Source organism: Trachymyrmex cornetzi, unplaced genomic scaffold, assembly GCF_001594075.2.
Source record: "Trachymyrmex cornetzi isolate Tcor2-1 unplaced genomic scaffold, Tcor1.1 scaffold99, whole genome shotgun sequence".
Lineage (NCBI taxonomy): Eukaryota > Metazoa > Arthropoda > Insecta > Hymenoptera > Formicidae > Trachymyrmex > Trachymyrmex cornetzi.
In genome coordinates this window covers 3,479,552-3,495,386 of record NW_017300343.1, presented here as the reverse complement: position 1 = coordinate 3,495,386, position 15,835 = coordinate 3,479,552, and the positions used below count along the sequence as shown (strand labels likewise).

At 29.3% G+C, this 15,835-nt stretch overlaps 5 protein-coding genes across 5 annotated transcripts in view; all 5 read left to right on the top strand.

The window, feature by feature from the left end:
* The first annotated feature begins 1,079 nt into the window (after positions 1-1,079).
* On the top strand, positions 1,080-2,143 carry LOC108770067 (odorant receptor 43a-like). Its single transcript, XM_018521362.1, has 3 exons — positions 1,080-1,127; positions 1,273-1,428; positions 2,090-2,143. Exons 1-3 carry the CDS (start codon positions 1,080-1,082, stop codon positions 2,141-2,143), a joined length of 258 nt encoding a protein of 85 aa, XP_018376864.1.
* Positions 2,144-3,254: 1,111 nt separating this feature from the next.
* Positions 3,255-5,177, top strand: LOC108770066 (uncharacterized). Its single transcript, XM_018521361.1, has 4 exons — positions 3,255-3,285; positions 3,479-3,748; positions 4,029-4,500; positions 5,006-5,177. Exons 1-4 carry the CDS (start codon positions 3,255-3,257, stop codon positions 5,175-5,177), a joined length of 945 nt encoding a protein of 314 aa, XP_018376863.1.
* Positions 5,178-5,269: 92 nt separating this feature from the next.
* LOC108770065 (odorant receptor 43a-like) lies at positions 5,270-9,983 on the top strand. The gene is made up of 3 exons (XM_018521360.1): positions 5,270-5,317; positions 8,569-8,724; positions 9,930-9,983. The coding sequence occupies exons 1-3, from the start codon at positions 5,270-5,272 to the stop codon at positions 9,981-9,983; spliced, it is 258 nt and encodes an 85-aa protein (XP_018376862.1).
* A 1,375-nt stretch (positions 9,984-11,358) lies between these two features.
* LOC108770075 (uncharacterized) lies at positions 11,359-12,953 on the top strand. Its single transcript, XM_018521372.1, has 3 exons — positions 11,359-11,389; positions 11,587-11,856; positions 12,463-12,953. Exons 1-3 carry the CDS (start codon positions 11,359-11,361, stop codon positions 12,951-12,953), a joined length of 792 nt encoding a protein of 263 aa, XP_018376874.1.
* Positions 12,954-14,293: 1,340 nt separating this feature from the next.
* Positions 14,294-15,835, top strand: part of LOC108770064 (odorant receptor 43a-like) — a 2,826-nt gene continuing 1,284 nt past the window's right edge. The window contains exons 1-2 of the mRNA XM_018521357.1: positions 14,294-14,359; positions 14,775-14,930. Coding sequence (XP_018376859.1) covers positions 14,294-14,359; positions 14,775-14,930 — 222 coding nt within the window. The remainder of the gene's footprint in view (positions 14,360-14,774; positions 14,931-15,835) is intronic.

The window sequence follows — 15,835 nt, the reverse complement described above, 5'->3', positions numbered from 1 at the left end:
CGAGATATATATTTAATGTAAACTTTTTTTAAGATACTAGCATTTCTTTTATTTAGATCTTCCTCACCAACAAGACTTTATTTTAAGTTATGAAATTCAAGAATACATATGTAGACTTTATGTAATAAGTGAGATTTATCCATATAAGAATCAAATAAGTTGTAAGAAAGGACTGAGAGAAATATGCCTAAAATAATGTTTATGTAATTTTTATTTAGAGTCACGTGATCAATTGATGCCTCTAGATTGAACGGGTGAACACGCTCTCTCTCTCTCTCTCTCCCCCCCCTGCTCCTCTTCCCCCTCTTTCTTCTTAATAGAACAAATTTAAAGAATAAATAAAATAAAGCAAGTAAGTAGAACCGAAAAAAACCGTTGAAAAACCGTAATTTTTATGGTATGAAAATTTATTTGATATTTTATTAAACCGGAACTGGAACCGAATCGAAAAAACTTTTCGATCCGGGTCCCTGTGTTAAAGTAAGTTCGGTTTTCCGTGAAACTTATACTATATGTTTCTTTCGAGATATTTCGGGATCTGGGTATTTTTCCTCACTCTATATATATATATACTGAAAAAAAAGTTTTCTAAATCTAAGTAATTCATTTCTTGAATATTCCAAGTAAACATTTCTTTATTGTAAGTAAATATTTATTAAATGTAAACATATATTACTTTTAAAAGTATTTACTTGCAGTAAAGAAATGTGTACTTAGAACTACTCAAGAAACAAATTACTTACATTCAGAAATTTTTGTCAGTGTATATATGTGTATATAATTTTATTGATTTAAAATCATAATTTTAAATACTTCTATTCTTATAGATTTGCCGACAATATCGAAAATATGTACTCTTTAATGATGTTAATATTAATATTTCATTTCGGTATTGAACTTTGCCTAAGTGGATTTTTATTTACTATTGTAAGATTCAGTAAAACAAATGCGAGGAAATATTTTAATGTCATACATTTCTTTATATTCTTATCATGTTTTAGATATTTACTGATAAAAAAATAGATAAAACTGTTATTGCAGAAGGATATTTTTCGATTTTAGTTATTATTGTCTTATCGATGAATTCTTTACTATACTGTGGAGCGGGAGAGCTTATAACGATTCAAGTAAGTTATACTTACAATACATACATAAGTAAGATATATTTATAAAAAAATTTTGAAATCCGAATAAACTATTACTAGTACTTCTAAAAATAATTTTCATTGAAATAGTACGAATATTAATATTTTGTTAAATGTATTCATTAAGTGCAATGCAGTATATCGTGCAACGTGCGATCTTGAATGGTACAAATTAGAATCAAGAAAAGCGAGAAATCTTATCTTGTTAATGATGCAAGCCAAACGTCCTTTCTGTATTACTGCTGGAAAGATTTTTCCATTAACAATGACTACTTTTTGCAGTGTAAGATTACTTAAACTTCTTTCGCTTTAATTTCATTTCTTTGCTATTATCTTTTTGCTATTATATTCTTTGCTATATATGTTGATAAAGTAAAATAACTTTTTTAATGAGTATTTTAAGAAAGCTAAAAAATAAGGACTTAAAAATGATAATCTAATCCGATAAATTATTTTTTTTTCCAATAATATGGTTTTTAAAATTTATGTATCCAATCCGCAGTTTTCTCGGAACATAAATAATTGTATTTTGTATCTTTTTTTATAAATGAGAATTCATTATTTACAATATTTACTATCTTGCTGTTGGTTTTTGTTAAACTAAGATATAACTGAGAGGAGAATGTTAAATATTTACTACATTTTGATTACAATAACTATAACATACCTATGTATACATCAGAATAGGGATTATAGCCACAGATATTACTGTAACATAATAATGACGCGTACCAAACTTATCACCCATTTAGAATATTATCATATATTTACAAAATTACATTAAAAAACGTTTGTAATAGCTTAAATTGAGTAGTCATAAAAGTAATCATTAATATCAGAGTCAATCAGTACCTTGATTTTTACACACAGGTATATATAACAAGAGTCGATATTAATGACGTATATCTCAAATGTCAGAAAATAATAATAATAATTAATTTTAGATGTTAAAATCATCGATTGGCTATATATCATTTCTATTAACTAAACATGGCTGAAGATGATATATTAATATTCAATGTACCTACTAAATAAGCATACAAATAAATATGTTCGTGATTACAATACATAGCTACAAATGAAAATTTTCCTACCTATAAAATACCTTTTATTGTTACAGTATTGAAGAAATAAATGTTATCTATTTATTGTTGCTTCTTATAAATTATACCAATAAGCATTTTATATTTTTATTGCACAGGAATAATTCGATGGAGATTATGTCTATGCATTATGTTTAAGAATAATTCTGAAAAGTATACTACAAAATTTCCCTTTAATGTTTGTGTTTTAACTAGATTATATGTAATGATAATTTAATCAATTTTTACACGTGTTTTATTAAATAAACGTGACAAGAATGTAACTACGTTGATGCATCTATGTCAGTTTTATCACTTCCATCAATCTTAAGAAAAACTATCTTATCTTCGATGGACAGAAAAATGTTAAATCAAAATGGGTATTTCATAGCAAAGATGTTGCCACATCATAGAAAGCTACATACGTTATAAAAAAATTGCAATTATAAGGCATCGAAATTTTATCATTCGAAATAGAATTGAGAATTATGAATAATAATATATTTATAGTATAGAGATAATATTATATTCGCTCACGTTTGCTGTAACAATAGATAAGTCTTTAAAAGAGATATTGGAAGACATGCGTAATATGCAATTTTATATTATCTCTTTCCTTTAATACAATTCTTGTGGCTATAGAATGTCGTATTAAAAATGTAATGGTGTTGTTTCTCGTTTCACATGCAGTAGATGCATATATAATGGAAAAATATCCAACATAAAAAAAAATTGTTCAAGTGTATTCGGTGAACTTACGATGTGGCGCAATATTTTCTGTCTCACATTTTATTAGACTAGGCAAAAAAGCCCCTTATAAATTGAACGTTCATAAAATTTTCTTACAATATCAGTAACTATAGTTAGAGATAGTATTCTTAATATTTAATGCCGTGTAATCCGCATATAACAAGGGTGTTGGGTTTTTACATTTGTATGGAGAGCATGCGTAATGATCATTCTGCATCAAACCTTGGAAAGAACGAGACCTTGGAAGAAAAACCTTCTTCATGTTCTAGTTTTCGACATGGATATTACAAAATCTCCAGGATACAAAGGTACTAATTGCATGCTACATTATTGGTCGCATTTAACGTATGCAGTAAACAAATTTTTATAATTTTGTATTGTAAATATATTCTTAAAATATTTCAGTATCGTTAACTTTTGTTCCGTATAAACATTTAATAATTTAAAAGTTAAATTGTAATTATTTTATTTAAATAATTTATATCGTATAAAAATTATTAGATTTTTTGTGGGCTGTTAATCTACATCGTGTTGGATTCGAAATGGTTGGCTTGTGGCCTAAATCCAACAAATGCACTGAGAAAAGTTTGTCGCCCGATATTTGGGTCGGCATCATTTATATTTTAATAATATTTATTGCTAATGTTCCGATGATATATGCGGTTATAGAAGTATGGGGTAATATGGTACTTGTAATAGATAATTTACATACACTGTTACCGCAACTGATAGCATCATTAAAATACGTCATTATGCGACGAAAACAAACGGGTATGTCCAGAATTATATAAAATAAAAATTTAGTGTTATATTCCGTCACGTTGTTAAATCGTCTTATGACAAATAATTATAATTAGAAATGTATTGTGGATTATAATAAGAAATCAGGAATTATGTATGATTTACTTTTACATATCAACGTATAAATCATAAAATATGTACAATTCTTTTCTTTGATGTATAATAGTTTACAAGTAGCAACATATTCGAATAATTTACTGTTTAACACCTGTAGCTATGCATTTTATCTATAGTTATTTATATTTTTAAGTTGTATTGTCAATTGTAAACATGATGGCGGAAGATTGGATAGCATTCAAACAAGATAGAGAAAGAAATGTGATGATAAAACGAGCACAAACAGCACGATTAATTACGATAATTGGATATGTTTTCATTGTAACGGCGGTTCTCGGAGTGATCATTTCAACTTGTCTTGGCGTTCCGGTAGCATACGTAATAACGAATTTGACGGGTGTGAGCAAACCGTTACCGTTGAAGTCTTATAATTTTTACAATACAGATAAGAGTCCGCAATTTGAATTGATATTTTTCATTCAAAGCTTTACGACCTTCTTAGAAGGTACCATTTACACGTGTGTAGATAGTTTTCTAATTTTAATAATTCTTCACGTTTGTGGCCAGTTAGAAAACTTTAGATGTCGATTAACTGATTTGATTTCATGCAAAAATTTTAATGAAGTTTTGAACAACATCATAGAAACCCATTTACGTCTTATAAGGTATGAACTTTTATTTTGATAGGACGAATAACGTAATTAATTTAGAAACATTATTGAAGATATTTTTTACAAATCCGTCTTAATCTTTGACCGTTAAAATTGTTTATTTTCATTTATTTTTATTACAGCCAATTAATACGGATTAATATTTAATGTGTGGGGAATGAGATGTACATTTTCTCTTAATTTTTCAATTCCGTGATCATAACCATTGAAAACTTTATTACGTTTTCCTCCCAAGCAAATTGATAGTTATAAAAGTTGTTTGTCCAAAGTACTTATATATATATATTAGCATATATAACAATTACATATATAATGTAAAAATTACATTAATTTTGTGCACTTTATTTATTAGAAATATTTAATTAGAATGTATCAGATAATATTAAATAAATGATAACCTGTTTACTTTACATTTAGAAATATGTATCTCTGAATATATATATATAGTGTTTTATATTAATTTAATGCTATAATCGTTTAAAATTACTTATTCTTATAGATTTGCCGACAACATCGAAAATACATACTCTGTAATGATGTTAGGATCGATATTTTATTTTGGTATTTCATTTTGCCTAAGTGGGTTTTTGTTTACTATTGTAAGATTCAGTGAAATAAATTCGAGAAAATTTCATAACAGGCGTAGTATGCCTCTTTGTACTACCGTATAATTTATATATTTCAGACATTTACAAACCAAAATGTAGATAAAGCTGATATCGCCCAAGGATATTTCACACTAATAATTCTTATTGTCTTATTGATGAATACGTTTCTCTATTGTGGAGCAGGAGAACTTTTAACAGAGCAAGTAAGTTATATATATAATATGCATAAATAGTGTTGTATATAAATGTATGTATTATATTTTTTGCTTCGATCAAATAATTTTCATGTATTTATATATTTAACAAGTATTTTTTTGTTTGTATTGTTATAATGCTATTTGTTATCAAAAAGCATAGTGGAATAAGGATGTAAAATCTGTCCCCGTACCAATCGAGTTCAAATTGGTGTCATTAGTTGGCACTCCTAAGATGTAAAACTTTCCCAAATATTAGTCTCGAAATTGCATTTTTTGGGGAGCTATGGAGAGAGAAAATGAAATAAAAAAAGTGGTTTTCTTCGGAAACGACTGTACCGATTTTAATGAAAAAAATATATGTTGTAATCATCGTTTAGATAATTTAAAAAATATTTTTTTAAATTTTTACGATGAAAACAAAATCATTAAAAAAATTTTTGAATTTTTATGAATTTTTTTTTGGTGATATTTTTGAGTGACCGCTTTTATACTTTATAAAAATAAACTCTAGACTCTCTATTTTAACACATATTTTTTTTAAATTGATCGGAGTGGTGGAACATGGTTAAAAAAAACAATCTTTCGTGCAACGCCGTGTTGACTGAGCGACCGCAGTCCCAACGCGCAGTGGCACATGGCGGCTATTGCCACAGTACTGTATACTAATCTTGTTGCAGCGTTGCAATATTCATTTGCCAAGTAAATTGATGTATACTAATCTTGTTGCAGCGTTGCAATGTTCATTTGCCAAGTAAATTGATAGAGACAAAGATTTTATTATTGCCTACACATTTATTCAGTGAACATTACAATATAATAATATATAATATTATTATAATAAAAACCTCTACCTCTCTTTCCTCTTTACTCTTTCGTTCTGCTGCCTCGCGTTTCATCGCGTCACTCACGGTATTCAAACGAGACTGATGTAATTTGTGTGTTTGCGGGTGTATGAGCGTGTGTGTGAGCGTATGTATGAGCGTGCATGTTTGCGGGTGTATGAGCGTGTGTGTGAGCGTATGTATGAGCTTGCGTCACTTTAAAAGTATGTGTATGATTTAACTCTTATTGCATTGTTGTCTTCTTCTTATCATAGTTTTGTTACTGGTAGACATTGTAATAGCAATTCTGCTGACGCCTAACCATTTTGCAAGCTACTTACTGTATATTGTATTTATGTTTTATTAACTATATTCTATTGTATCACATGTCACGTCTATTATTCTGTTAATATGTAGTCTTTTCACATAGCTTTGCAAAATAAACTAAAATTAAATATATTAAATTAAAATTAAATATTACATATTTCCATTAAGGACGTCTACAGTTAGTCTATAAAATTTATAGTTCCCGGAGTTTACCACGAGGAGGTTGCAGTACGTTTTTAAACTTCATACTTTCGGGATACTTTTTTATTGTGAGTCCCCTCGCCTCTCACACTATGTATTTATTATTGGGGTGCTTTTTTAACGTGAGTCCCTCGCCTCTCATATTAACAAACTTTTCATTAACAAATCTCTCATTAACAGAAGAGAATTAATTAATTCTTAATCATCGTCACTATATCACTTTCAATGATTGGAATGGAATTATCTTTCTTAAATATATCACTGATTGTGAGTATTCCCGATTAAGGCTGAAAAAAAAGGATGGTTCGCCGAAAACTTTTTTTCGAAAATATTACATGTAATGATCTTTTAGATTTTCCGAAAATGACAGAAATAGACATGAAGATTTTCTTTACCGGGTCGTATCAATTCTCTCAAGCCGTGTCGTATTTGGTAGAGATGGTAGATAAAAATGGTAAATTAATTATAGAATATGTCAAGGATTAGAAAAATATTCTTGAACTAAAAGTTGCGTCCCGATATATTTCTCGTGCAAGATATAGATGTTTCCTGAGATACAAACCAAATAGTATAGCTGTTTCCGGTGTGACTCATTATGCATGTGTGCTAATGGCAGACGAACAATTTGTTGTTGCTCCCATATTGTCGCAATAATATATTATTTATCTTATGCAAAATATTTATTAAAAATTTTTTAACCGGTAGAAATACTCAGCGATATATTTAAGAAAGATAATTCCATTCCAGTCATTGAAAGTGATAATAACGATGATTAAGAATTAATTAATCCTCTTCTGTTAATATGAGAGGTTTGTTAACGTGAGAGGCGAGGGGACTCACGATAAAAAAGCACCCCGATATTAAATACATAACGTGAGAGGCGAGGGGACTCACGTCAAAAAAGCACCCCGAAAATATGAAGTTTAAAAACGTACTGAAACTTCCTCGTGGTAAACTCCGGGAATTATAAGTTTTATAGGTTAACTGCAGATGTACTTAATGGAAATATGTAATATTATATATTATTATATTATAATGTTCACTGAATAAATGTGTAGGCAATAATAAAATCTTTGTTTCTGTTAATTTACTTGGTAATTGAACATTGCAACACTGCAACAAAGTTAGTATATAGTGCCATGGCAACAGCCGCCATGCGCCGCAGCGCGCCGGGGCCGCGTCGCTCAGTCGGCACGGCGTTGCGCGAACGATTGTTTTTTTTAACCATGTTCCATCACTCTGATTAATTAAAAAAAAATATATGTTAAAATAGAGAGTCTACAGATTATTTTTCTGAAGTACAAAAGTGGTCACTCAAAAATAGCACCAAAAAAAAATTTACAAAAGTTCAAAAATTTTTTTAAAGATTTTGTTTTCATCGTAAAAATTTCAAAAAAATTTTTTTCAACTTATCTAAGCGATGTTTACAACATATATTTTTTTCATTAAAATCGATACAGTCGTTTCCGAAGAAAATCACTTTTTTTATTTTGCTTTCCCCCTCCATAGCTCCCCAAAAAATGCAATTTCGAGGCTGATATTTGGGGAAGTTTTACATCTCAGAGGAGTGTCAACTAATGACACCAATAATTTGAGCTCGATTGGTGCGGGGGCAGATTCTACATGCTTATTCCGCAATGCCCTTTGCTATCACATTAGTAGGAGAATCTATTAATAATTTATTTTGTTATATATTTATATACATGTTAAATGTCCAGTTCTGAATAAAAGTTAAAAAGAATGCAAATTCATTCAAGCTGTAAAATATATTTCTGTTTCTAATTCTTTTACTTTTTCAAGAAATAAGAGTTTAATTAAATTTCGATAAATTATTACTAATAATTTTGTAAATAATCCTCATTGATATGGCATAAATATTAATATATTATTTCATACACATTTATTAAGAGCAATGCTGTATATCGTGCAATGTGCGATATTGAATGGTACAAGTTGAAACCAAGTAAGGCAAGAAATCTTATTTTGTTAATGATACGAGCTAAATATCCTTTTTATATCACTGCAGGAACGATTTTTCCACTCACACTGGCTAATTTTTGCAATGTAAGATTACTTATAATTTTGCCGTTTTAATTTTATCCTTTTCCTGATTAATGAAATGTATTTTACTTTCTAAATAACTCCCCTCACCCCCCTCTCACCCTCACTTACTCCCCCCACACGCTCACCCTCTCTCTCCCCCCCTCCCTCCCCCTCTCTCTCGCATTCCCTCACGATCTCCCTCTCCTTCTTTGTCCCTCATTCTCGTCCTCTCCCTCTCACGCTCCCACTCCCTCTCCCACTCTTACCACCCCCTCGCTCTCTCATTCTCGTCATGCGTGTGTATATATAATATGTATATATATATGTGTGTATGTGTTTGTATATCTACAATATATGTATATACATATATTTATACTATATACTTATTTATGCTGCTGGATGGTTAATATTAAATGTAGCCTGTTAGTAAGCAAGTAGTGTCGACTAAACTAAGACAAAAAGTCCTGTATCATTTTGCAATTTTTGCAATAGTTGACAAAAAATTCATTACTTAATCGCCGAATAATCCGTTCTGTCTACCGTCAAATGTAAGCGCGTGGCGACCGCGATGTACAATCGCCCAACATTGTAAGTTGCTAAGCACGCGAGTAGTTATTAACTACAAGTGGCAATGGCAACGCACAAGCGATGAAAGAAAATAAGGTTTGTTCACGCATGCTCCAATATGCTCTTACTTCCTCCAATCATAGCTTCTACTCACTCAAACGTGTTCGTTAGAGTGAATAGAAGCTATGATAGAAACATGAAGCATGTTGGAGTGTACGACGCGAATAGACCTTACATTTTCGTGCTGAGCTGCCGTATCTCGCCACATTCGGCGATAGGTCTTACGAAAATGATTGCATTCGGCGATAGGTCGGGCGAATACGCTTTCATTTGGCGATTACTAGTGATCAATTTTCCGTTAACTAAAATTTGCGAAAATTACTAAATCGTATAAATCGGATTACAGATTATAGCTGCAAATGTTATTATAACATAAATTAAATAACAATTCATGTAATGATTATCACACATTTATAAGATTAAATTAAAGAACCGTAACAATACGAATTTATGATAATACAAATTAAAATTATCACAGTTAATCAGTATCTTGACTTATATATATATATATATATATATATATATATATACACACGTACACAAAATCGATATTGGCGAATATTTAAATGTCAGGAAATAACAATAATAATTAATTTTAGATATTAAAATCATCGATCGGCTATATATCATTTCTATTGACAAAACATGGCTGAAGATGATATATTAATATTCAACAGACTACATATAGGTGTAAAGATATAGATTCATGATTACAATTTACGTAGTTACAAGTAAAGAATTTTTTACCTACTTAGAAAATACCTAGACATTTATTGTTATCATATTTAAAAAATAAAATTATGTTTTGTCTATCATATAATTGTTGTTTATTATAAATAATATGTCATTAAGCATTTTGGAATGTAATGAATATTTTCATTGCACAGAAATAGTTCAATGTGATTTGGTTCTTGTGCATTACATTTAAAATAAAATTAGGAATTTGTAATACAAAATTATAAAATAAATTACTCTTTAATGCTTGTTTTTGAATTAAATTACACGTAATAATAACGTTTCAACAATTTTCAGTGCTATTCATGTTTTATCAAAATAACGTGGTAAGATGAATGTAATTACGTGAGTGTATCCATATCAGTTTTATTATCACTTACTTCAATCCTAAGAAAAGAATCAATTGGTTCCTTTTATTTTCGATAAACAGGAAAGTGTTCGACCAAATTCGTTACCTTATTGCAAGAATGTTGCCAGAGAGATCACTGAAAACCAGGGTTGGTAAAGACTAATGTTTTTTTTTAAGAATAAAACATATTATGTTTCTTCTTGAATATGTTTTTAATGCTTCAAATATGCTTTGAACAGTACTATGAAAAAAACATATTTAAAACATATTAAAAACATCAATTAAGCATGTTTTAAACTGTTTAAAACACGTTTAAAACGTGTTTTTTACCAACCCTGCTGAAAACTACATACGTTATAAAATTGCAAGTTTAATGCACAGAAATTTTATTACTTGAAATACAATTGTGAATTACGAATTATAATGTACTTATTGCCTGGAGTTGTAGAAACATTGCATTTACTCACAAAATAATCGAACTGTCCTTGAGAGAGACATGTACAAATACGCACAAAATGAAATTTTTTATTATCTCTTTTCTTTAGTATATATTTTGTAGCTATAGAAAATCGTATTAAAAATGCAACGGCGTTATTCCTCGTTTCGGAATAGACGCATACATAATAAAACAGCACGCAACATCAAAAAACTTTTAAAGCAAGTACATCGAACTTACGATGTGATGAAATATTTTCTGTCTCATATTTTATTAGACTAGGCAAAAACGCCCCTTATAAATTGAACGTTTATGAAATTTTCTTACAATATCAGTAACTATAGTTAGAGATAGTATTCTTAATATTTAATGTCGTGTAATCCGCTTTTAACAAGGGTGTTGGGTTTTTACATTTATATGGAGTGCATGCGAAATGATCATTCTGTATCAAACCTTGGAAAGAACGAGACCTTGGAAGAAAAACCTTCTTCATGTTCTAGTTTTCGACATGGATATTACAAAATCTCCAGGATACAAAGGTACTAATTTCATGTTACATTATTGGTCGCATATAATGCATACAGTAACCAAATTTTTATAATTTTGTATTGTAAACATATTCTTGAGATATTTCAGTTTCATTAACTTTTATTCCGTATAAACATTTAATAATTTAAAATTATTAATTTGCAATTATTTTTTATTTAAACCGCTTATATCGTATAAAAATTATTAGATTTCTTGTGGGCTGTTAATCTACATCGTTTTGGATTCGAAATGGTGGGCTTGTGGCCTAAATCTAACAAATGCACTGAGAAAAGTTTGTGGCGCGAAATTTGGGTCGGCATCATTTTTTTTTTATTAATATTTATTGCTAATGTTCCGATGATGTATGCGGTTACAGAAGTATGGGGTAATATGGTACTTGTAATAGATTATTTACATACAATGTTACCGCAATTGATAATATTAGTGAGATACATCATTATGCGACGAAAACAAGCGGGTATGTGCACAAAATTATATAAAATAAAATTTTTAGTGTTATATTCCGTCACTTTGTTAAATCGTTTTATGACAAATAATTATAATTAGAAATGTATTGTGGACTATATTAAAAAACCAGGCATTATGTATGATTTACATTTACATATCGACGTACATGAAAATAAATACTACAATATGTATAATTCTTTTTCTTTGATGTATAGTAGTTTACAAATACACTGTTAGAAATGTAACCACGAGCTTCCTTTACATGTAAATGAAGCTGGTGGTTATGAACGAAATTAAAAATAATGAATGATTATTTAACTGAAAATTAAGTTACAGTAGTTACTTAAATGTAATGAATGTGTACATTAAATTTATGAAATTTAATGTGCTTTTAATAAAATTTTATGAAAAGTTCATTAAAGTTCATAAATTTTCATGAAAAATACATTAAATTTAATGTAATGTCATGAAATTAAATTCAAATTAAATTCAATTATGTAACTTAAAAGTTAATGAAATTTAAGAACATTTCTAACAGTGTAGCATATGTTCGAATAATTCACTATTTTAACGCATTTAGCAATGCTTTTTACCTATAGTTTTTTATATTTTTAAGTTGTATTGTCAATTGTAAACATGATGGCGGAAGATTGGATAACATTCAAACAAAATAGAGAAAGAAATGTGATGATAAAACGAGCACAAACAGCACGATTAATTATGATAATTGGATATGTTTTTATTGTAACGGCGATTCTCGGAGTGATCATTCCATCTTGTTTTGGCGTTCCAATAACATACGTAATAACGAATTTGACGGGTGTGAGCAAATCGTTACCGTTGAAGTCTTATCATTTTTACAATACAGATAAGAGTCCGCAATTTGAATTGACATTTTTCATTCAGACCCTTACGACCATCTTAGATAGTATCATTTACACTTGCCCAGATAGTTTTCTAATTTTAATAATTCTTCACATTTGTGGCCAGTTAGAAAACTTTAGATGCCGATTAACTGATTTTATTTCATGCAAAGATTTTAATGAAGTTTTGAACAACACCATAGAAACCCATTTACGTCTTATCAGGTATGAATTTTTATTATGATAGGACGATTAACGTAATTAATAATTGAAAATATTTTTTACAAATCCGTTTTAATTTTTGAACGTTAAAATTTATTATTTTCATTTATTTTTATTATAGTGAATTAGTTCGGATTAATCTTTAATGTGTCTGAAATGAGATATAATGTACGTTTTCTTTTTATTTTTCAATTCCGTTATCATATTCTTTGAAAACTTTATTTCATTTTCTTCCTAAGCAAATTGATAGTTGTAAACCTTGTTTGTCCAAAGTATTCTTATTAGCATGTACAACAATTATATAATGTAATTATTAATTTTGTGCACTATATTTATTAGAAATATTTAATAAGGAATTTATTAGATAATATTAAATGGATCATGATCTGTTTATTTAACATTTAGAAATATGTATCTCTGAATGTATTTATAGTGTTTTATAGATTTAATGCGATAATTTTGTAAAATTTTTTTATTCTTATAGATTTGCCGACAACATCGAAAAAACATACTCTGTAATGATGTTTGCAATGATATTTCATTTTGCTATTGTATTTTGCCTAAGTGGTTTTTTGTTTACTATTGTAAGATTCAGTAAAATAAATTTGAGAAAATATTAGCTGGTTGAAGTTTGGAACGTTCTTGGAGCGATTTTTTCAAAATAGTTTGTCCCATTTCTCCTAATGCCCAGAGCTACATCTTCGTGCCAGACAACGAATAAAAAATACCCCGAGCGAATTCATGCTTCGGAAGACACCCTTAACGCCGAAAAACTACTCTGGAAAAACTTAAAAAAATTCTTCCGACGCATGGATTCGCTCGGGGTATTTTTTATTTCTTGTCTGGCATACAGGTGTAGCTCTGTGCAAAAGAATACATGGGACAAATCATTTTTGGTTTTGAAAGAATTTTTTAAAATTTTTCCAGGAGAGTTTTTCACCGTTAAGTGTACCTTCCGACGCATGGATTCGTTCGGGGTATTTTTTATTTGTTGTCTGGCATACAGGTGTAGCTCTGTGCAAAAGGAGAAATGGGACATATCATTTTTGGCTTTAAAAGAATTTTTTTAAGTTTTTCGAGGATAGTTTTTCGCCGTTAAGGGTGTCTTCCGACGCATGGATTCGCTCGGGGTATTTTTTATTTGTTGTCTGGCATGAAGATGTAGCTCTGAGCAAAAGGAGAAATGGGACAAACTATTTTGAAAAAATCGCTCCAAGAACGTTCCAAACTTCAACCAACTAAAATATTTCATAACAGGCGTAGTATGCCTCTTTGTGCTTTCCTATAATTTATATATTTCAGAAATTTACAAACGAAAATGTAGATAAAGCTGATATCGCGCAAGGATATTTCTCACTACTAATGCTTATTGTTTTATTGATAAATACGTTTCTCTATTGTGGAGCAGGAGAACTTATAACAGAGCAAGTAAGTTATATGTATAATGTTCATAAATAGTGTTGTATATAAATATATATATTATATTTTATACTTAGACCAAATAATTTTTATGTATTTGTATTTCTAACAAGTTTTTTTTTCTTGTATTGTTATAATACTGTTTATTTTAAAATTTGCTATCACATTAATAGGAAAAACTATTAATAATTTATTTTGCTATATATTTACATGCATGTTAAATATCCAGTTCTGAATAAAAGTTAAGCAGAATGCAAATTCAATCAAGTTGTATAACATGTTTCTGATTCTAATTCTTTTATGTATACAAAAAATAAGAGTTTAATTAAATATCAATTAATTATTACTAATACTTTTGGAAATAATCCTCATTGATATGGCATAAATATTAATATATTTTCTTATACATATTATATTTATTAAGAGCAATGCTGTATATCGTGCAATGTGCGATCTTGAATGGTACAAGTTGAAATCAACTGAGGCAAGAAATCTTATTTTGTTAATGATACGAGCTAAATATCCTTTTTGTATCACTGCAGGAAAGATTTTTCCACTCACAATAGCTACTTTTTGCAATGTAAGAATATTTTTAATTTTGTCGTTTTTATCCCTTTTCTGTTTGGTGAAATATATTTTACTTTTTATGTAACTTTACTGTTTCTCTCTCTCTCTCTCTCACTCTCTCTCCCCTCTCACCCCCCTCTCTTTCGTCGTGTGGGTGTGTATATATATATACATATATGGGTGTATGTACAATATATACACATACACATACGGTTGTATCTCGCCAAACGCTTGCATTAATTCGATGATAGGTCGGGCGAATACGCATTCATTTGGCGATTATTAGTAATCAATTTTCCGTTAACTAAAATTTGCGAAAATTACAAAATGGTATAAGGTAAATGTCCCTATTTGTGACCATGACCCTATTTGTGACTACTCGTGGACTTTTATTAAATTAATCATAAGTTTTAAGTGATTTATCTTTGCAAAGAGTATTTATCACGTTTAACAATTAGTTAGCCATGGTTTGATATATGGTTTCAGTGATATTTGACTAAATATTCATGAAAATGTGAAATAAGGTCCTCGTGTCTCCATCAGTGGCAGATTGAGCACATGTTCGTCGCCATGTTAGTAGACGGCGTCTTTGTCACGGAACAGTCACATTTTTGTTATGTTCGGGATGAAAACGTTGAAGAATATAATTTTTTCGTAAAAGTGTCAGTGAATACTTAATAAATATTGTGCTATGCGTGGATTCTAAAAAAGATTAGTAATTTTGAACATATAGATGAATGTGACAAATAGGTACAACAAAAAATGTTTCCATTTGTGACCGTCTCAAGAAAATTAGTCATAACATTAAATATCGCTCCTGTTTTTGAAAAGAAAACAATTAATACTCATCTCTATATGTTTATGGACAAGTGTGAGTTGCATTTGTACGAATAAACCGAAAATATTCGACGTATGCTC